Below are 22,580 nucleotides of genomic sequence, written 5' to 3'. Positions count from 1 at the left end.
TTTCTTTTCCTTTATTTCCTACCATCTTCAGTTATTCTGAGCCTAAGGGAAGCCCTCTCATTTTTAACATGATCAAAGGCCAGGTTGAAACCCGAGGCAGGTCTATTTCTAAAAATGAAGTGCCTGATGCATTTGGAAGCCCAACAAGATGAGAAAGACAGTGGCTGTCAGTTTGGATTACCGGCCCGACTATCCGTGAATAATCAAGAACAGACTGGGACAGTGACCGTTCAGTTCACCGGCCGTTCTCTACCCCTCTGTGATAGGGGCCTCAGAAGAGGAGGAAGAGACTAGCAGTGGGATGAATGCTCAGGGCGCTCCATCCCTTAGGGGACCTCTGTCCACATGGCCTTGTCCTCATCATCTTTGATCTTCTCCTCTCTTCCTTCTCCCAGGCCTGGGCTTCTCTCGACTCTGAGCCAGGCTCTTCCAGGCTTGGTGGCTGGCAGGGTGAGCCAGGTCTGTGCACACAAATGTCAACTGACAACTCAGATAGGGCTCCAGAAGGGGCATGCAGAGGAGGCCGTTAGAGGGACCATCTAACTGGATCTTGCTCCTCCCCAGGAGACATTTGCAAGCCTCTCAACCAAGGTTCAGAGTCCCTAGGTGGTACAAATGGTTAACACACTTGGCTGTTAACTGAAAGGTTAAAGGTTCAAGTCCACCCAGAGATGTCTTAGAAGAAAGGCCTGGTGACCTACTTCTGAAAAACCAGCCATTGGAAACTGCATGGAACACAGCTCTACAGTGACACATACAGGGTCTCCATGAGTCAGAATTGACTGCACAGCAACCAGTACTGGTCCTGGGGCCCAGGACTCAGTCCCTTGAGGGGAAGACATAGAATAGCTCCTGAGAGAGGACCCTCTGCCCTTGCCTGTTGCCTTGCTGTCTGTTTACAGTGTTTTGGTATGAAACCACGTGGGATGCTAAAATTTCTGGCCATTACAATTCTTTAACTGTCACCAATGGGCAGAAACAGGGTGTTCACAGCAAGAGGAGGATCATTTAACTGAATTTCCTCCTTGATTAAGTCAACCTGTTCCTCCTGCCCTTTCAGTGCTACCCTCCTTAGCCCTTTCACTCCACTCCTCAGGTGATTCTGAACCCTGCCCACCCCCTACCACCCTCTTTAGAGATAACTGTTCTTCTTACTTAGAGCAAGTGAAAAACAAGGGAGACATCAGGCTTCACTCTTTCCTCTCTGTTTATCACCTTGGGCAGGGATGGGCTGATAAATGCAGGCCTTTATCCACAAGCCTACTTTAAACCAGGGTGCTCGCTCTCTCTCTCCTTCCTGTGTGGCACAGATTCTCTCTGGACAAGGACATGGGGCTTATCATGCTGATTGCCAAACTGGATTATGAGCTGATCCAGCGCTTCACCTTGACAGTCATTGCCCGAGATGGGGGCGGTGAGGAGACCACAGGTCGGGTCAGGATCAATGTGTTGGATGTCAATGACAATGTACCCACCTTCCAGAAGGACGCCTATGTGGGTGCCCTGCGAGAAAATGAGCCTTCTGTAACGCAGTTGGTGCGTCTCCGGGTAAGATACCAGGGTGTCCCACCATCCTGCCATTCATCTTGTCTTTCCCTCTGTTCCTTCTTCACCATCCCTCTCAGGAAGCTGCTGTAGCAGGAAGTGCTAACCTCCCATCTACCTTTGGCAAAAGATTCTGCCCAGATTGGGGGTTAAATCCTGGGTCTGTGCCAGGCCTCCTCTGAGCCCTACTCCATGCCTCTGGTAGGGCTATATGGTGTCTGTCTCAGCTTAAGTTTCAGGTCACCACCTAGCAAGGAGACCCCCGTCTCCCTTGGCAAGTACATTAAATGGAGAGCAATCAATTATAAGGACACGTTTCCAAGTCCTTTAGTTCCTGCTTAGAATCGGGGCCTAGTGCAGCTTGGAAGGAGTCACAGAGACCCTGGGATACAACCCCATTTTACAGAAGGGAAACTGGAAGGGAGAGACTGGCCCAGGGAAGTACAGTGAATTAGCAGCAGAGCTAGGACTAGAACTCAGGATTCTATACTCCAAGTATCCTCCTACAATTAGTCCCCACTATGCTTTTGGCATAGTGTCTAAGGCATTTGACTGCTAACCAGAAGGCTGACGGTTCAAACCCACCAGCCACTCCTTGGAAGGAAGGTTGGGCAATCTACTTCCGTAGTGATGCCACCTTGGAAACTCAAGGAGGGGTCTCTATGAGTCGGATCCGACTCCACAGCCGTGAGTTTGGTTTGGTTTTTGGTATGCTTCAGTGGCCTATGAACCAGAGATGCCTTAATGTCCTCACCCCTCTCCCTTCACTCTGCCCACTCCAAGTGACAGGACCCAGAGCCTCCACCTAGAACTTGTTTCTGAAGCAGAAAGGGATTAAGGGAAGGGTAGAGGGGTAGGCATGGAGATGAATAGAAGATAGGACCCTCCTGTGTCTACCCAGCATGCCATGGCACCCATAGGACACTGACCTCCCCTCCTCACTCAGCTACAGTCTCACCCAGAGTCATGGGGTGCGCTTGAGGTGTTCTAGGGTCCAAGCAATCTGGAAAGCAGCTGATTAATCCAGCCTTCCCAGGAGACAGTCAGGGGGAAGAAGATAACTGACACCATTCCAAATGTCTTCTCCCATCCTTGTCCTCATGCAACACACATTTATTAGACACCTACTATGTGCCAAGCACTGTGCTGGACTCTAGTTATATAGCAGCATTCAAATAACAGGAGATTCCTTTTCTCATGGAGTAGACATTCTAGCAGGGCAAGCAGAAATTAAATAAGTCATTCCAATCAGGTGTGAAGGGACTAATGGGATACACAGAACAGGGATTCTAACCCACTCAAGGAAGGCTTCTATGGGTTGGGGTTTTCAAGCTGGGATAAAGATGTAGGTGTTAGTCATGTAATAGTTAGAGCAGTTAATGGTTATGTTGACCTCCACTTCTGGGTAACCCCTAGCCTTCCCCTATTCTTCTCAGGCCCCAACCTGACCTCTAGATTTCCCAGGCCACACACACACATACACACACACCCCAGCACATGGAGGGGAGCAAGGTGTCTGTGGGGGCCAGAGGGTGGCCTCAAGCTTAGGTACAGGGACCTCCTGGGGTCCCATGACTGAAGGCTGGATCACCCAAAAAGGGGGCTGTCCTGTGTGGCTTCTCAGAGGGGCTGCCCACATTCTTCTGGCCCTGGGGCCTCTGGGAGCTCACAGGGTCCTGTCTACTCTCTTCTTTCCAGGCCACAGATGAAGACTCCTCTCCCAACAATCAGATCACCTACAGCATCATCAACGCCTCTGCCTTTGGTAGCTACTTTGACATCAGCATGTATGAGGGCTATGGAGGTACGTGTGGGATACTCTCTTGGAAGAAGGGCTATTTTCTTCTCCCAGATTCCCTGGACCACTTGGGAAGCTGCCTGGCAGCTCTAGTCAACTGGAGTAGTAGGTAGCCTGAGGTCACCCTTCCATAGGGTCAAGATCTGTGTCTCAGATCCGCCAGGTCTTTCTCTAGGTCTTAGGCAGATAGCCAAGCCTGAAAGCAAGCAGGCATTTGACATTACTAGAATCTTCATGGTTCCTTATTTCTTACCAAAGCTGCCCTGGGCAGATCCATGAGGTTGGAGGCTTGTTAGTCGAGCTTCCCTATCCTTTGGATGGTCCTAAGGCCACCTCCCAGCCTTCCCAATGACAATAAAAACACTAAACCAGTTGCTGTCCAGTTGATTCTGACTCATAGAGACCCTGTGTGTTGCAGAGTAGAGCTGCACTCCACAGGATTTTCAAGGTTATGATCTTTTGGAAGCAGATTGCCAGACCTTTCTTCTGAGGTGCCTCTGGGTAGATTCGAACCACCAACCTTTGGGTTAATAGAGCAATTAATGGTTTATGCCACCTAGGGACTTCCCCAGCCTTCCCAAGCTGTAGTTTCCCCTGACTTTTCATCTCCCATTCCAGCCCTGATAGGCACAGCATAGTTCCACACTGGGGACCCTATCCTGCTGTGAGTCTTCATCCCTAGAACCCTGACAGGGAATAGCAGGAGCAACCTCAAGTTCTAAGATTCCTAAGAGACCATCACATTTATCAGACAAAGCATCTGAGGCCCAGAAACAGGGAGTAACTTGCCCGAGGTTACACAGTACAGTTGGGAGGGTGGCACTTGAGGCCTTGTGTGATCTGGAGTGCCTCGCCAGCCTCATCTCTCAGCACTCTCTGACGAGAATCTGGCCTCTTTGATCCCCTTGGTGTCCTCTCCCCTTACAGTGGTCCCCTCACTTCCATGCCTCTGCAAAGTCTGTTCCGTCTACTGGAAAGCCTTTCCTCCCTGCCCCTTTGCCCTGCCTCCCTTGGGCAGTGAAGCCTATAACTTCTGGCTAACTTTAAGGGCTTGTTTGGATGTCTTCTGCTCTAGGGAGCTTCCTTGACCTTGAAGACTAGGTTAGATGCCCCTGAGGCAGGACAAATGTGCAATTGAATGACCTAGGCCGAGTGTTCATTTCTCCTGCCACCCACAATGTGTCTGAGAAATCCACTGGCAGAAATTGCAGTCTTGGGCCCCAGATGCTACAGCCCCATGATCTCTGTTTAGTCCATGCCCTCGTTAAAAACACTTAGAAATTCCATGCCTCTGTCTGCCCCTCCACCCTCCTCTCCTCCCTAGAAGAATCCTCCTAGAATTTGTATTACTAAAGCAATAATTTTGTTTCCATCTTCCAAATAGAAAGTTGCAATATAATATCGTTTTAATGCCTTTGCATACTATACAAGCCCCATCCCCAAGCCAATATGCTTTCCCTCCCTGGTTAAGTATCCATGGCTTAGCACTAAGAGTAGTAATGGTAGGAGTTCAGGCATGGACAGTGGAGACTAGGGAAGCATTTGAGGACCAAGATATTTGTCTCAGGAACAGTACCTCTCTTCAAGAATAGATAGATTTAGGTCCCCCTAAATCCTACCTCTTGGCCTAGTCTAAGATGGGCCCTTGGTGCTAGGGGTTCTTCACTCACCTCCCAACAGAGTTCTGCTGAGGGTAAGGTCTACTACACCATAGCCCTGACTGTTCCCAACCAAGGCCCAGAGTGGGCTACTGAATGGTCATGAAGAACCCACAGGGTGAAGTGAGGAGGGGAGGGAGAGAAGTGAAGAGAGGGAAAAAGGCAGCAAGCGGAGAGAAATATATGCCAGAGAAGAACGAGGGGGGAGCCATCTGCACCCTGCTACCTGGCCCTCCTTGGCACCACTATGCTGGACAATAACTGGGAGAACTCTATGCTAGTCTGGAGGCAGGAGGGCAATGGGGAGAGTTCTAGGGGCCTAAGGCATGACGCTGTTCTCCAAGTACCTTTCAAACCAATCAGGTAAGATATATAAATGAAGAAAAGTGCCAGATGAGTGGGCAGACAGACAGACACTCTCATAGGCAATAGCACCTACTGGGGAGATGCCCAGGCTCTGGATTCAGACAAACCTGGGCTCTAGTCCCAGCTCTATCACTGCCAGCTGTGTGCCCTTGGGCAAGTTATGGAACCTCTCTGAGCTTGGTTTCCTCATCTGTAAAATGGGGCTAATAATCATTACTATCTCATGGACTCAGCACAGTGCCTGGCACACATCAGGCAGTCAGTAAACATGAGACCGTGAGGCTCCAGGAGTTCAGGGTCAAACCAGGCAGAGCTGGCTCAGGCCTGTGCCAGCTGTGCCTTCTCTCCTCAATGAGGAGCTGCAGCTGGATGGGCATCTTACAGTGAGACTGGGGGCTCTGTACCTGTCATTTCAGTGATCAGCGTGAGCCGCCCCCTGGACTATGAACAGATACCCAATGGGCTGATTTATCTGACAGTCATGGCCAAGGATGCTGGCAACCCCCCTCTGAACAGCACCGTCGCTGTCACCATCGAGGTGTTCGTAAGTACCCAGGGGTGCTGGGCTTGCCCTTCCAACATGATAGTGCTTCCCAGGGTGTCCCGGGCCTACGTGAACCCAGTGTTGGAGAACTGTGTCCCAACATTTCCAACTGACCCCACAACTCAGGAAATTGCTGGGCAGACTGTCCCAGAGGCTGTCTGTCTCCTAGCAAACCTCTGCCATTGCCGCATCAACCAAGCTGCTTCCCAGCTGAGGCCACCAGGGAAAGCCCAGGGTCCTGCAACTTCAAGAAGAGACAGATTGTCCTGCTCTGATTCCATTGAGGGGCCTCAGGACACCCTCAGGGGCACAGGAGCTGAGGGTGGAGCAGGGAGAAAAGGTCCTGGGATTCCTTCACTTACAGCCACACTCATTGAAGTTCAAGGAAATTACTGGAAGGTCATCTTATCTCTTCCATGTCTCACTCTATCCCTCTCTTTCATTCTTTTTCCCTTCCTTTCCACTCTGAAGATCTAAAAGGGCCTGAAACCAAACCACAGCTTGTCTGCCATGAATATCAAACACACCTTAGTGCTTTCCATGTCTGAAATTATCAGCCTCTGAATCCATCTCCACACTGGCTCATTGGCCCGGTGCTGCTCCCCTAGTGATCCCGGGATGCGGAGTGCGGTCTGACAGCAAGCCGCTCCCCCCTGAGACCTCCCCACACACAGTGCACACGCACAGACACCCCCCACAGGCGTGTTGATGGAAGAGTTAATGCATTACCAGCTCCAGGAGGATTAGATCAGAGTGTCAGGTTAGGAGATACGCTGTGATTTGACATAAGCTCAGGAAAATCTTGGTTTGCTGGATAACCTTCCTGTCACAGGTGGCTTTGCCGACAGCCTCTGGCACTGCCCAGAACTGGCTTTAACAAGCCTTGTCCTCTTGACCTGAGGCCAAAGCTCCAGGGCCCAGCTCCTTGGGAGAGAGGTCCTTGTCTGGGCCTATGTGCCTGATGAATTGGTACTGGAGGTGATGGGAAAGTCAAGATGATGCCTGGGCCCAAGGGCTGGCTCTAAAAAAAAAAAAAAAAAACAGAATGGCAGGCCCTGAACTGCCCTTTATCTCTGCTCCCTTTCCTATGCCCCTCAACCTTGAGCTCCAGACCTTTTCTCCTCCTCTCCCCTCACTGAAACTTCCTAGCTGTGGCCCAGACCCTCAGAGTCCTGTGTTCCTGCTCTGCTCTCCAGTCCTGTGAGCAACTTTTGTGGCTCATCAACTGAGTATGACATCCAAGATTTGTGGTTATTGGAAAATCTTGTTCAAATTTTTCCTTTACAAATAGGGAAACTGAGGTCCAAATTTACCAAGAAAAGCACTTCATTCCAAGTTTGTGAACAGGATGGCAAGAAAGAACCAAAGCATAAGAGATAAGACAAGGAAGAAATGGGGAGTTCAGTAGAGGCGGGCACCAGAGTGGAGTGCTAGTCCCCACAAACCCTGGTTTTACTGGGCGGGGGATGGGGATGTGAGTTTCCTACTGCACATGGAGAAAGATAATTGTATCTGATATTAAAAAAAAAAGGATGAAGCCTGGGGAGAGCTCTCCAGGTGAGCACATGGGTGCAGGGTTTACAGGGGTGTGGGAGGGTAAGGCTCTGCAGAACAGGGTGCAGCAAAGGGGAGGCAGAGAGTCTGGGGCTTGCTTCCAGAGTCCTTATATCTAGCACACAGGAGAGTCATTGGAGCCTGGAAACTTACTTGTCTTGGTCCACTGCCTCCCATCCTCCCTTAAAGTGCTGAGGGTGATAACAGAGAAGTAGAATGCATTCCCACATCCTTAAATTCTTCGCATGGCCCTGACCCTGACATTGACCACAGCTCCCAATCCTGACCTTGCTTTCCCACTCTTCACTACAGCTCCCAAACCTCCTCTAATCCTGGCCACACTCATAGCCTTGACCAACTCAGCCATCCCTTTTGTGTCTGTTGCTAGTGCTGCTGTAACAAAACATTCCCCGAGTGAGTGGCTTTAAAGAACAGAAATTAGTTTGCTCATAGTGCTAGAGGCTGGAAGTTCAAATCAGGGTCTCAGCCTTGTTGATTCCTTCTATGGACCTCTCTCCAAGTTTCTGATGACTGCTGTTGATCTTTGGTGTTCCTTGGTATCTGTCTGCAGCTGTGTGTCTCTGTCTATTCTGCTCTTTTTAAAACTCAGAAGTGATTAGGTTTAGGACCCATGCCATTCTGATATGACCTTATTAATGTAACAAGAGAAAACCCTGTTTCTAAACAGGTTCACAGGGGCCACAGGTACAGGGGCCAGGACTTCAGTACCTATTTTGAGGGGACACAGTTCAATCTATACGCCTTTCCACCATCCAATATCCTGCTCTGTTCTACAAGTACTGAATTCCTCCTGTGTGCAAGGTGCGTGGCAAGTGCTTGGCAGATGCAAAGAAAGGATATGAACTTGTTCCACCCCCAAGGAGACAGTGTGAATGGAGGGAAGTGTGCAGCTTTGGAGGCATGTAGGTTTGAAACCTGGCTCTCCCACCCTCTGATTGTGTGACTTGGGATTAGTTCTTACCCTCTCTGAGCCTCAGTTCTTTTACCTGCAAAATGGGGGTAATCATGGCACCTGCTTCAAAATAGTGTCAAGAGGATTAAATGAGATCATTCAGGTGGCACCTGTGAAATGTTGACAGTTGATTCAGCTGAAGAGACAGACATGCATACAGTCAGGAGCATCCAAACCCCAGCTGTCTGTCATGCAGGCTGGAGAAGCGAACAAGGGTAAGAGCAGAGGAGGTGTAGGGAAATAAGATGAGGTGTGGGCTGGCATAATTAACCAAATAGAAATTAAAATATGTTGAACTCCAGCAATGAGCCAGGTGTTTTCTCATTAGGAAATCTCTTTCAGTCCCATCTTACAGATGAGGAAGCTGAGGCTCGGAGAAGAAACATAGATGGTCTATGGTCACCAGTGCTGTCATCACTTACCAGCTAGGAAATGGCAGCACTAGGATTTGAACCTCGACCTGTCAGATTCTTGAGTTCACACTCTTCCCACTACACCTATAGACCTCAACACTAAACACCAAACTCACTGGCATCAAGTCAATTCTGATTCTTAGTGACCTCCATTGGGTTTCTGAGGCTGCAAATCTTTATAGAAGTGGAATGTGCCATCTTCCTTTCACAGAGCAGCTGGTGGGTTTGAACAGCCACCTTCTGGTTAGCAGTCAAATGCCTTAGGCCCTGCACCACCGGAGCTTCTTCCCACAGACCTGTAGCTTTGGAAATCTCTGTCTTCACGGGTCCGAGAACTGAGACCAAAACAAAAAACCAAACCCACTGCCGTCGAGTCGGCCCCGACTCATAGCAACCCCTCCTTGGGTTTCCGAGGCAGTATCACTACAGAAGTAGATTGCCCAACCTTCCTTCCAAGGAGTGGCTGGTGGGTTTGAACCGCCAGCCTTCTGCCTTAGGCAGTACACCACCAGAGCTTTTCCTTGTGTATGTGAATAGCCTGGGGAGCTGATTAAAATGCAGATCCTCATGCTGTGGGTCTGAGGTCAGGCTCAGATTTCATATTTCTAACAAGCTCTCAGGTGATGTTGTTACTGTCAGTGGACCGCTCTTTGAGTAGCAAGGCTTAGAAGATCTACCTTCATGAGATATTGAAACTCAGAGGTTGCCCCAAGCCTCAGTCCCCTAATCAACCCGTGGCTCAGCTAAGGAAAGACCCTCACCTTAGGGTCTTTCCCTAAAGAGTGGTGCCATAGCCCACCCATAGCCCCTCAAATGGGCCCAGAGCAAGAGACCATTGGTCCAAGGAGCTGGACTTTTTACCCACTGTGAATGAATGAAAGTGGCCAGTGGCCTCCCTCCCAGATACTAAGCACACAGTCTCCATCTGCAGGGACAGGTGGGCAGGAATCCGCCATGCTCTCCATTCATAAGCCAGGTCAGCCCAGAGGAAGGGGTGCCATTTTCAATTCACTGAAAGCTGTCCTGGGTCAATAGGGGTCTGCAGTCTCCTTCTGGGTACTGCCCTGGCAGCAGAAGGGTCTGACAACAAAGACAGATGCCACCTTGGCTGTGAGTGAACACTGTCTCTTGAGTGAGGCTTTTGGATAGTGTCTAAGGACCACACTTGAAAAGGTCACCGCTTTCGGGTTGATTTTGCACGTGGATGATTTTTAAGTAGCTGTCACTTGGCTAAGCTGCCGCCTCCCTCCACCAAAGGGATTTTCTCTCAACTGAAAAAAAAAAAAAAAAAAACCAGCTGATGATGAAGCAGTTGATGGTGGCACTTAAGGCGTAGGTTGGGGGTTGGGAGAAGCAGATCAAAGAGCCAGAGCTCTGGAAGCATGGAGGGGGAGACGGGAGCCAGGTGATTCCTTTTCATCCGCTGCTTGTTGATTTTTAATAAAGAAGTCAAACTTGGTTTGTAGATTTCCCATTAGGGGACAATAAGCTTTTGGAGCAGGAGCCACTGAATTAGAACTAATAGCGAATGCAGCACCAGGATCCGGGGAAATATCATCGCTAATAAGTTTCTGCCTCGTGCTCTGTCACTGACATTCTCGGCGTCGTTTCGTTCAGTCAAGCAGAAGGTTTAAATATATATGGATATGGGCACCGGTGCCCATGCCGTGGACCAGGGCCAGGACCAGGGCAGTGCCTTGGTGCAGTGTGGGGGCATTGTATGTCAGGTGAGTCTCAAGACCACCAGCTCTTGGAGGCTGGGGAGAAGGAAAGGCCATCAGCCAGGGCACAGCCCAGAGCCAGAGGATAGATTGGTGAAGAAGAGGGCCATTCCTTTCTTGGCACTGAAGTCCCAGCAGATGGATTCTCTAAAGCCCTGACGTAGGCAGCAGCTCTCATCCCTCCATCTCTTTCATGCTTATTCAGCCAGAAGTGAATGCAGCTCATGGGGGCTTCATACAGACATCTTGCCCTCAAAGAGCTTTCGGTTCCATGGGGAGATGAACCCTTAGAGAGAAGCACCAAAAAACCCATACCAAGCCCTTGCCATTGATTCAATTCCAACTCATGGAGACCCCATGTCATGGAGACTCCATGTGTTACAAGATCCATAGGATTTTTTTTTTACTATAATCTTACAGAAGGAGATTGCCAGGCCTTTTTTCCATGGTGCAATTGTGTAGGTTCCAACTGCCAACCTTTAGGTTAGAAGTGGCATGCAAACTGCTTGTGTCACCCAGGGACTGCAGCATAAAGATTGCCTGGGGTGGGTACTGACTCAGTGTGACCCCTAAGCCACTGAGAAGCTGCCTGAGCTGGCCCTGCAGGAAAGGGGAAAAGTCTGAGTCCCATGGGCCAGCGAGGCTTCCTCAAAGAGGGGAAAAGGAGGACTCTTGTTAAGTGATTGCAAAAGGAGGTTAGTGAGAATGAGAGTCTTAAAAGGTAGGGAAGCTTTTCCCTGATTGAAGAGGAGGGAGGCGGGGTGCTGGAGAAAGAGTGGGAACAGGAGATAGCCACTGACCCTGGACCCGATTCCCAGAAAAGGGGACACCCTGCCTGATTCAGCTCCTCAGCCACACCCTATCCCAATGTCTTTGTCACCTGGTTACCAGCTGTGAAGGATGGGCCAGAGGCAAGATTGCTGCACAACCGGTAGGTGGTAGGGCTCTGGGCCAGGGTTTGCTCAGGGGAGAGAGGAGCCTTGCTCCTGTGTGTGGGGAGTGGTCTGGCTATACCTACCTGTGGCCAGTCCAGGGGAGGAGTTCAGGGCCTGGGAACTAGCAGAGCCACTCCTCCCTCTATCTGCCCACCACTGCATTCCTCTGTATCTTCTGGGTTTGGGTGCTCCTTTCTCCCTGAGTTTCTAGAAGGGCTTCTATAACCATCCACCATCATCTTGGCTGAACTGGGAAGACAGCTCTGCGAGGCCATCCCTAGAGTAGGGGCCAATGAGTGAGGCTGGAAGTGCTGGAGCAGAGCCTGGAGCTCAGCTAGAAGCTAGGGAAGTGAGTGGGGCTTCAAGGGGGGTAAGGAGGACAGGAAGAACTAGGGGAGCTAGAAGTTGTGGGCAATTCCAACTGCTGCCCCCTTCTCCTTCCCCATCTCCTTGCCTTCCCTGCCCCTTCCTGACCCTGTGTGTTTCCCAAGGCCTGCCCTGCCTCCTTGAGGCATGGCCCAGTCAGAGGAGCCCTGAGTTTCTGTGACCCCCCACTAGAGCTCCCCAGTGCCCAGCTATGCCCCTCCTGCCCCTTGATACCAGCCTTGGACAGCTGACCAGCCTGCCTGCCTCCCTGGCTCCTACCAGTGTGTCTATTTCCCTTCTAGGATGAGAATGACAACCCTCCCACCTTCAGCAAGCCTGCCTACTTCGTCTCTGTGGTGGAGAACATCATGGCAGGTACGGGCCTGGCAGGAAGGGCAGGAAGGCAGGAAGCCTGACTTTGCACACAGGGTGGAATTCAAGGAGGCGCCTTGGGTCTGTTTCTTATGCCCACATACATCCTGTGACAAATGTGGGGGACCTTTGGAGGTGTCCAGATACCTGCTAGCCAACAGCTATTACAGAGCACCTATTATGTGCAGACCTTCTTCTGGGCAGACCCTCAGCTTTTCCTTGTAGATGATGTCAGGAGGCCGTGGTGGGTACTGGCCTAAGCCTCGCCAGCCTAGCATCCCTTTCCTGGCTGTTGGGGTATTCCCTTCCAAAGAGAAGGCAGCTTCTGCTTCTGCCCCAAGCACTTTCCTACCCATCCTCACACAGGTAATATACACCCACCACCATCCAGGATTAACTACATAAATTTGCAGGGCCCAATATAAAATGCAGTATGGGGCTCTTTGTTTAAAAATCATTAAGAATTTCGAGACAGGAACCACAGAGCATGAAGCCAAGCAGGGCCCTTCTAAGTATGAGGGCCCATGGACTGCACAGGTTGCCTGCATGAAGCTGGCTGGCTCTGCACAGCAAGGACCCCTGCCTGGGTGTAATGACTCTGGGAGTCTGCATCCCAGCTGGCAATCAGGGTGGCACGAGGGGACTGTAAGCCAGAAGCTCCAGATGGCATGGCCTCAGGACAGGGAAAAGTTGACCCCCAACCCGGGGTCCCCCAGAGGTGGAAATGGAAGGCAAGTTCCTTAACTGGACATTAGCGAGAAAATAAAAGGCTTTAGAATTACGCTGGTGAAGAAGATAAAATAAGGCAAAAATTGAATGCAGTAAATGTAGATGAATTTAATGTGGAGCTTCATTTCTTTTTAAGTCAAAGTAAAAGCTGATAATTTGAATGTATGAGTAATGTTAATGTGGTGGCCAGCCAGGGAAGGGTGAGGAACAAGCAGTGGTGTGATTGAGGGCTGTGTCACCCTCCCCAGCAGCCTTGTTCCAGCACAGCCCAGGGAACTCTGGCACAGGAACAGGGGCTGGGCCCACTCCTATCCCTGAGACAGTCCAGCGGGCAGGCTTCCTGCCTCTCTGTGCGCTGGTCACTGGGAAGGAGGTGACTCCTCTGGGATGTTCTCCTCTCTGGCCCGGGGCTCTGAGCCCAGGGTGAGCAGCCTCCCTCTGCCCCTTTTGTCTCTTGGAAGGAGCCACAGTGCTGTTCCTGAATGCCACGGACCTGGACCGCTCCCGGGAGTATGGCCAAGAGTCCATCATCTACTCCTTGGAGGGCTCCTCTCAGTTTCGGATCAACGCCCGCTCAGGTGAGCCCCACCTGGCCCCTTCCTCTGTGCCTTTGGCTCCCCAACCCCAGCTCTAGGACCTGGGTCTCTTCACTTTCACAGGAGGCTCTCGTTGTGAGCAAACCAGCTTTGAACACCTGGTTTTAGCTCTGAAATATTGAGTGTGATTACTGGCCTTGCCAAAAAGAGAGAAAAAAAAAAATTACAGCATGAATTTCTCCACCAAAGGATTTCTTTCAATGGGGGAGAGCTGTATGGTGTTTAAATTGTGCTCTGTTTTATAAAGAGCTAGTTAGACACCATTCTCCAGGGACACTTCTGCTCAAGCCTAAGTGTCGCTTTCCCTCAGCTGCCAACCTTATTCTCAAATCCTGGCTCCTTCTCTAAACACAGTTGGTGGTCTTGGGTAGCTTAGCTCTGAGCCTCAGTTTCCTCATCTATCGAATGTTGTTAGCTGCCGTCAGGTAGACCCTTAACCCATGACAACTCAATGCACAACGGGATTGGATCATTGCAATCCACAGCGTTTTCATTGGCTGACTTTTGGGGGGTAGATTATCAGGCCTTTCTTCCTAGTTGGTCTTAGTCTGGAACTCTGCTGAAACATGTTCAGCATCATAGCAACATGCAGGCCTCTGCTGACAGAGGTGGTGGCTGTGCATGGAGTGCATAGGCCAGAAATTGAACCTGAGTCTCCCTCATAGAAGGCGACAATTTTACCATGGAACCTCCACTGCCCCCACCTAGAAAATGAGGATGATCATAGTAGAGCTATTGTTTTGGTTAAATGAGTGATAACAGGGAACACACTTAGGCTAATTCCTGGCATATAGTAAGTTCTAACAAAATGAAAGGAGCCATGGTGGCACAGTGGTTAAAAGCATTCAGCTGTGAACCAAAATGTCAGTGGTTGGAACTGTGGGAGAAAGATGAGGTAATCTGCTTCCATAACTATTTCCGGCCTTGGAAACCCTATGGGGCAGTTCCACTCTGTCCTGTAGGGTCGCTATAAGTTGGAATCAACTAGATGGCAGTAGGTTTTTGGTTTGGGTAACAAAATTAAGTTATACTTAAGTTGGGTTAAAAATGAGTTATGTTATTACTCTTCTTATGTTTTCACCTGGGGGCCTCCAGCCTGCTCACCTATGTAACCCTCTGCTTTTCATTTCCTCTCTCCATATGCTTCCCTCTAACTCTCTCTCCTCTTTGAGGCTAGGAGGGAAGAAGGGAGTACAGAAAAAAGCAACAAAAGATACCCCCAGGCTTTTGAGCCAGAAGTTGGGAAGGAATATGGGGTCCCTGCACACTCATGCATCTATTCATGCCCAAATTAATGGGAGCTGCCCTGGGCCAGGCACTGTGCTGGGTGCTGGGGTTACAGGAGGGGATGAGATTGCCTCTGCCTTCATGGAATGCAAGGCACCCCATGTCAAAGAGCCCATTTCTGTATTAGTTAAGGGAACTCCAGATGTAAAAGAAGGAGCCTTGGTGGCACAATGTTAAGCAGTCAGCTGCTAACCAGAAGGTCTGTGATTTGAACCCACCAGCCGCTCCACAGGAGAAAAGACCTGGTGATCTGTTCTGGTAAAGATTTCAGCATAGGAAACCCAATGGGGCAGTTCTACTCTGCTAGATAGGGTTGATGTGAGTCAAAATCAACTCTACGGCACACAGCAACAGATGAAACCCTTACATCTCAGTGGTTTAACGCAATAGAAATTCTGATTTGGGCAACACTAGTCCACTGTGGGTGTTCAGCAGGCAGCCTTCTCTATGGTGATTCTAGGCTTCTTCCGCATTGTGGCTCCCCAGTCACTACAGAAGGGAAAAGAGCGTTGACTATCAGGCAAGGAGTCCTCTGTGGGCCAGGTCTGAAAGTGACGTAAGTCACTCTGCCCATTTTCCATTGGCCAGAACCAGGCAACAGCCCCACCAAGAGGTGGGGAAGGCTGAGGTATGTAGTCCCTGGGCTGGCACTCACTTTCCAGCACTGTCCTGGGAAGGGAGCACAACTCTGGTGGACACAGGCCATCTCTGCTTCAGTTGGTTGCCAGTGGCCCAGCAGGGCAAATGGCCTCCCATGTTATCCACTCCCTGGTCCAAGTCTGCCCTCAATCTCTCTTTCATCCCCTTTCTTGGAAGCGTAGTAAGCAGTGACTGGTGTAGATGTATTCAAAGACTGAAGAGAGGGGATCCAAGGCCTCTCCTTCTACTTCTGAAAAAAATAGGGGCTGTCCCTCCTTGCTGTCAGGAGCATCTGTCTCAGTGAGCTTACATTTCTAAGGGGCTCAGAGTAATATCATTAGCTAATATTAATCAGGGAGTCCCTGTGTGATGCAAATGGTTTACACACTCAGCTTCTAACCAGAAGGAGGGAGGTTTGAGTCTGCCCAGAGGCACCTTGATGGAAATGCCTGGCAATCTACATTTGAAAAATCAGCCACTGAAAACTCTATGGCGTGAAACAAAATGTGTATGAGTTGTTGAATGGAAAACGGATTTGTTCTGTAAACCTTCACTCAAATCACATAAAAAGTTTAAAAAAAAAAAACCATTGTTAAATAAATAAGGTGAAATAAAACCCCTCTGGCATGCAGTTCTACTCGGACACTCTTGGTGTCACCACAACTGAGAATCAGCTCAGCAGCAACAGGTTAATATTGACCACATGCTTAGCGTAAGCCAGGCACTGCTGTAAGTATTTTGAGCAATATCGTCTCGTTTACCCTCCTCATCGCTCTGTGAGGCAGGTCCCAGTATGATCCCCATTTTCTGGATGAGGAAACTGAGGTAAAAGAGAGGCTAAGTAACTTGACTGAGGACTCTCAGAACCGGAAATTCTCACTCCAGAGCCTGACCTTTAAATACTACTTTATGTCAAGCCGTGCTAGAGCCCCAGACCTCCACCTGGAGGCAGTGCTGGGCAGCCTGACCTTTCAGCACCCCCGCCTTCGCCTTCCTAGCCAGGGACTCCATCTCCACCTGGGGGCTTTAATGATGACATGGACATTTTCTTGCCGCCTTAACACGTCTCCTTTAGCTCCAAAGGTGCAAGCATTTTCCTCCTTGGTCAAATTAGCCAGGCCTGCTCTACAAAGATGGCCTTAATTGGATCTAATTTCCCAGACAGGAGGAATGATCTATCATGCAGACAAGTTCATGTTTAAAACTTTTTAGAGATTAATTTCGTCCTCACCCTGCCACTTAATCGACGCAACCCTGGCAGGGAGCTTGGTTCAGCAGGTGGAACTTTGCCAGTCTTCTGTTCCTGATCTTAACACCTTAGCTGCCCCCGCCCCAGCCCCTACTGCCAGCTCCCTGCTCAACCCCGAGCAGGCTAGAGGACTGGCCAGGGTTTTGGAGGGAAATGTTTAGGGATCATAGGGCCCAGCTCCATTGTTTTATAGTAGCAGAATCGAGGCACAGGGAAGTTAAGTGACTTGCCCCAGGTCATACGGCTCTCTCAGGCAATGGGGATACAAAGATGAATAGCACACAGGCCCTGCCAGGGAAACTCGAGGCTGGTTGGAAAGAAGCTAATATTTTCTGCATGTTGCCTGTAGTTATTTAATCCTCACAACTGCTCTGACTGGAAGGGATAATAGCCTCCATTTTACATATGAGAAAATTGAAGCTCAAGGAATTTAAATAACTTTCTCAATGCCAAACATCAGTAAAGATCCATAATCAGAATTCACACCTGGGTCTCACTGTCCTCAAAGAACAGGCTTTTTCACAGCCCATCTGAGATAGTAAAATGCCTGGCCCCAGGAAGGGGCTGAACCCTGCGTGTGGGTGCTGATACCAGCTCACAAGAGCCATCTCGGCACATGAATCTCTTCTCAACTCCATGTTCAATGTCATCAGGTTGGAGGTTACAGCGGGCCTTGGTGAGAACATTTAAACCATAGAATTTGGCAAAGGCCTGTTTTTGTTTTCCTTTGAAGGAGCCAGTTGTTGAACATTTACCAGCACACGGCTGTTGGAGTGGCTTCCCTTTCTAAGTTATACCACAACATAAAGAAATACTAAAACAGGCAGACAGTAATGGGGGTATGCTTTAAATGTTTGTACTTAACAGAATAACTTGTTCATGCACTAAAAAACACAAGGCAATGATTATGTTATGCACATGGCAATTAAATTATTTTCAAATTATTCATTCTCAGTGGGCTATAGGTTGAACTGTCCAGTAAAGAGTCACAAACTGGAACCTGTGTGAAAAACATGGTATTTTTTACTTGTATCACTCTCTCTCTGTGACTGTCTGAATAAAAAGTGTCAGACACTATTCTAGGCTTTCCATGATATTAACTAAAATAATCCCCACAGCAGCCCCGTGAGGAAGATTCTTTTATTATTCCTTTTCAACCAGATGGAGGAGCTCTGGTGATGCTGTGGTTGAAGCATTGGGCTGCTAATCAAAAGGTTGGCGGTTCAAACCCACCAGCTGCTCTGTGGCAATTGGCTTCCATAAAGATTTACAGTCCTGGAAACCTTATGGGGCAGTTCTACTCTATCCTGTAGGGTTACTGTGAGTTGGAATCAACTCGATGACAGGTGGGTTTGGTTTTGACCAGATGAGGAAATGAGGCACAGAGGATTTAAGTGACCCAGTCAAGGTGATAAAGGCGGTGAAATAATGTCTAAAGTGTGCTGCGTGACTGTCAGTCTGAGTTAAGATGGCCCTCCTGCCCTTCTCCCCTGCCCCCAGGCCCCCAGATCAGCTCAGATTTTCCCAGGTCCAACAAGACCTCCTCCTCGTGGGGTTATATTGCTCAGCTCTGGGGTCCCTGTTCCCAAGACATAGTGCTGGCCCCACCCCTCCCTGAGTACCGTCTCTGTCTCTTGCTATCTGACTGCATGTTGCGCGCATGCACGCGCGCGCGCACACACACACACACACACACACACACACAGAGCCAGGCCAAGTTGATTACACAAGCATCTTCCTGCATGTTCTTGCTCGGTCTCTCCTTGCCTCACTCTCTGGCCTGCCATTCATTCACTCCTCTCCCCTGCAGGTGAAATTACCACCACCTCCCTGCTGGACCGTGAGACCAAGGCTGAATACATCCTCATCGTGCGGGCCATGGACGGGGGTGTGGGTCACAACCAGAAAACTGGCATCGCCACTGTGAGTGCCCCCCGTGCCCCCCACTCCCCAGTTTCCAGCTAGGTCACTGCCCCCAGCTCATCATCTGCTGGCACCCCTAGGCCTCTGGGCACCTGTGTCCTAAGGCAGTGCAGGCACCATGGGAGTGGAGGGAGGGTGGTGGGTCCCAGCCCATTATCAGCAAATGTATCCCTGGGACCACCTCAGACATGAGGAGGAAAGGCATTTCCACCTGGGATGTGGGGACACCCAGGGGGAGCTAAGTGAAATATTTTCTTCCCTTTCCCCAAAAGGACACCTGGGCAGGTAGCAGAAGGCATGAGCCCCAAGGGTTACTCTTTGCCTTGGTACCTGCTAAGAAATAGGAGAGGGTCTTCCTACCACCTACAGCAGCTCAGAGCAGGAGCTCAGTGGGAGGAGCTCTGGTGATGCTGTGGTTAAAGCACTGGGCTGCTAATCAAGAGCTTGGTGGTTCGAACCCACCAGCTGCTCTGTGGCAGAATGATGTGGCAATCTGCTTCCATAAAGATTTACAGCCTTGGAAACTTTATAGGGCAGTTCTGCCCTATCCTGTAGGGTCACTATGAGTTGGAATTGACTTATCCTTACCATCACCCCCCACCCTGGTGATGCTCCGATGTGATGCCTGTATTTCCTGTCCCTGAACCAGTGGCCTAGAACCCCACCCAAGGCCTGTTCTTACCCCAACGTTTCTGCTGAGAGTAGAAAGTTGAAGGCAGTTGGGGGTCCTGAATGAACTCTTGGTTGCAGAAGAGAATGGGGAGCTGAGAAACAGTAAGAACTTTTGTAGGACAAGAAGCTCTAGCCCTCTCCCCATGGTCCTCTCCTCATCCACAGAGCTGCCCCATCCTTGCCCAGCCAGAGGCTGGGATTGGTGCCCCTTGGCCAGGGACTTGCAGAAAAGTCCCCAGTGTCCTATTCAGTCACAGGAGGCCCCTGCTAATAGGAATCAGAATGCTATAAATAATTTACCCAGGCAGCAAGTGAGCAGGGAAATTGCTTGGCTTGTAGCTGAGACTGGAAAGCTCAAGGAATTTTATCAGAGGACCTACCTCAAACCTCCCCACCCTGTCAGTCACCTGCAGCCAAGACTAGGGGTGTGCTGGGAGAAATCCTGGGGTCACAGCAAGGATTTCAAGGGTCATCTCATTCATCCCTCATCTCCTGATGACACACCTCAACCCTCCCCTCCTGGAGGGAACTGGCTCCCTCCTGTGATTAAAAATCCAGGCTCTGCCCCAAGGCCCCAAAGTGGTGGAGCTGGTGGAATTAATCCCACAATGCTCAATAGGCATCTGAGTGTTACCCCTGGTAGGCCCTCTCCTTGCCCATCTACCCCCAGTAGGTCCTACCCTTGCCTGTCTTAGTGAAATGTGCTCCACAGCACTTCTTGTGGCTTCTCAGGTAAACATCACTCTCCTGGACATCAATGACAACCACCCCACCTGGAAGGATGCTCCTTACTACATCAACCTGGTGGAGATGACCCCTCCAGACTCTGATGTGACCACGGTAGGTGGTGGGACAGTGGACCTGCCAATGCTGTCCTTTTGAGGGGATCTTCCATGCCCAACATGAGCCCCCTGGCCTACCCATGTGGGGTGGATGGACTTTATGTTTCTGCCAACTCTTAGAGCAGACTTTTAGAAGTTATCCTTGCAGGGTTAAAGGAGGCAGAAGCTGGGGGAAGCCCTCGTCCAGCCCTTGGTGGTAGTAGCCTTTAGGCTGTATCAAAGGGAGCTTCTGACAGACCAGGAACCAGGTGCAAGGGCTGGTTCAGCCTGTCAGCCACACTTCCTCTGAGGTCCAGGGCCTACCCTCAAGACTCTGGCCACCCTTTCAGTAGGTCTTCCTCTTATCCTGTCAAAGCACAGGTCCTGCATTCAAAATGCACAAGCTTAGTTCTGTCCAAGCACCTTTCCTCCTGTCTCTGCAGCCAACTGCCTGGGCCAGCTCCTCACAGGTGGTCCTCAAAACTGCCTCAGGCAGGATTTGAGGTTCCCTCCAGGAATTCGCTGCCACCAGATTTGCCTGAAGCACCCCTGTGAGGGCACATGAAGATCCTACAGACAGGAAGTGAGCCTGTAGTGTCAGCACTGCCCTACTCAGGATGAGGAGGAGAGACACAAGCCAAGGGTATCCATAATGGAGCTTGGAGTTCAGGGTCAAGCACCCCCTTGTGGCGAGTCTTGGAGATCTCTTGAATTGCTAGGTTCTGGAATTCCCATTTGTGAGGCCTTCTCCCCTCTCCCCCTTTGCCCCATTTGGTCTCATTTGGGGAGGCATGTCCCCAAGTGTCCACCCCATGGCCATACAATGGACATGAACCCTAATAGCTCATGGAGCTCATTTATTGAATCCCTGCCACATGACGGATGCTGGACTGAAGACTTCTCCTGTCCTCTTTCATCTTCATTAGCCTCACATGGCAAGTGGAGCCATCACTCCCATTTTACTGTGGAGGTAACTGAAATGTAGAGTTAAAGATTTGCCCAAGGTCCCAGAGTCAGTATTGTCAGGACTCGAACCCAGGTCTGTCTGACTTTGAGACAAGGGGTTGGAAACAATCAGGCCCAGCCCTTCTGCCTCTGCTGGGTCAGCAGTATACTGGCTGGTGGCCCAGATCTAGAATTCCAGTGAGATGGGGGAAAGCATGGCATCCAGCTCTCCAAGAAGGCAGCCCCAGCCTGAACACAACCAACCAAGCATCCCCACACTTGCCCCCTCATCAACCGTGTGACAAGGTCCACCTGGATCTAGGTGGGAGAAGATGTCAACCTAGTGGGAAGAGAAAGAGAGAGGAAAGGTTTGGCCATCACACCAGCCCTGCCCTCCCTTCCATGTGCTCACAATCTTCTGAACATGCTCCCCACCCAGGTTCCCCTCCCAGAGATTCCAGTAGAGTGTGTGTGTGTGTGGGGGGGCGGCCCTTGAATCTATGATTTCCAAAAGGCCCTTCGGGGGCAGACTCCTTTCAGCCATGACCAGGTTGGCGACCACCATCCTGGGCCTTCTCTCCAAGGCGTGGGGCCTGGGTGGCTGCTCTCTGCTGCCACCTCGTGGATACTCGGGCACTGGCCCAGAACAACCTCCTCCCCTTCCAGCCTCAAGAGCTCTTAGGCTGAATGCCCATGTCTCAACAACTGTCAGGTTCACTCTTACCTTCACCTTAAGTTTCTGGGAAATTTTCCCCAGAAGAAATTGAGGGTCAGCTGATAGAGGTGACTCTGGGAAAAAGTGACCAAGTGGTCTTACCTGGAACACACAGTCAGGGGTACCACATGGAAGAGTCAGTCTGCAGGGCAAAGAGTAGGCCTGCTGGGTGAGGGTTGCACTTGGCCTTGGGCAATACGGACCTGTGGTCGTCAGTGATCTCCTCTGGGTCTCCAGGCTTCTTTACATCCTTCTTTTAAGCCTTGCAGAGGCGTGGACAGTGGGCCAAAGGCCTGCTGCCCAGTACTTCCTCACTCTCCAGGAAACCTCAAGTCTTCAGTGAGCCCCTACTGTGTGCCAGGCCCCATATGAGGCAGGTTAGGGGGTACAAGAGGCAACGATGCTCTGGCCCTGGCTCATTGAACTGAGGTAACGGTGAAGAGACCACTGCGTGATCAGTGCAGAGTGGGTGCAGGTCAGGTTCAGGGCTGGGGTACTTGAGCTTTTCAGTGGCCCATGGTAGTGTTTGAGACTCGGGAAAAACATATATAATGACTCAAAAACCCAAAAAGAAAACAGCAAGATCAAAATTAATACTTAGATTAAACACCTATCAAATGTAATATAGCAACTTTAATAATTAGGAAGTTTGTTGTTGTTATTGTTATGTGCCATCGAGTCGGACCCGACTCATAGCGACCCCTCCTTGGGTTTCCGAGGCAGTATCACTACGGAAGTAGGATTGCCCAACCTTCCTTC

The 22,580-nt window shown here is 50.3% G+C and overlaps 1 protein-coding gene across 1 annotated transcript in view; it reads left to right on the top strand.

Moving 5' to 3' along the window:
• Nucleotides 1-22,580, top strand: part of CDH23 (cadherin related 23) — a 542,121-nt gene that overhangs the window by 377,022 nt on the left and 142,519 nt on the right. Inside the window, exons 15-21 of the mRNA XM_042780917.1 lie at nt 1,311-1,548; nt 3,244-3,349; nt 5,784-5,911; nt 12,176-12,248; nt 13,436-13,552; nt 18,556-18,668; nt 20,073-20,180. Coding sequence (XP_042636851.1) covers nt 1,311-1,548; nt 3,244-3,349; nt 5,784-5,911; nt 12,176-12,248; nt 13,436-13,552; nt 18,556-18,668; nt 20,073-20,180 — 883 coding nt within the window. The remainder of the gene's footprint in view (nt 1-1,310; nt 1,549-3,243; nt 3,350-5,783; nt 5,912-12,175; nt 12,249-13,435; nt 13,553-18,555; nt 18,669-20,072; nt 20,181-22,580) is intronic.

This window comes from Orycteropus afer, unplaced genomic scaffold, assembly GCF_000298275.1.
Source record: "Orycteropus afer afer isolate SDZICR_OR568_19922 unplaced genomic scaffold, OryAfe1.0 scaffold00070, whole genome shotgun sequence".
Lineage (NCBI taxonomy): Eukaryota > Metazoa > Chordata > Mammalia > Tubulidentata > Orycteropodidae > Orycteropus > Orycteropus afer.
Note: the sequence above shows the minus strand (reverse complement) of the source record. Positions and strands in the feature narration are given on the sequence as shown.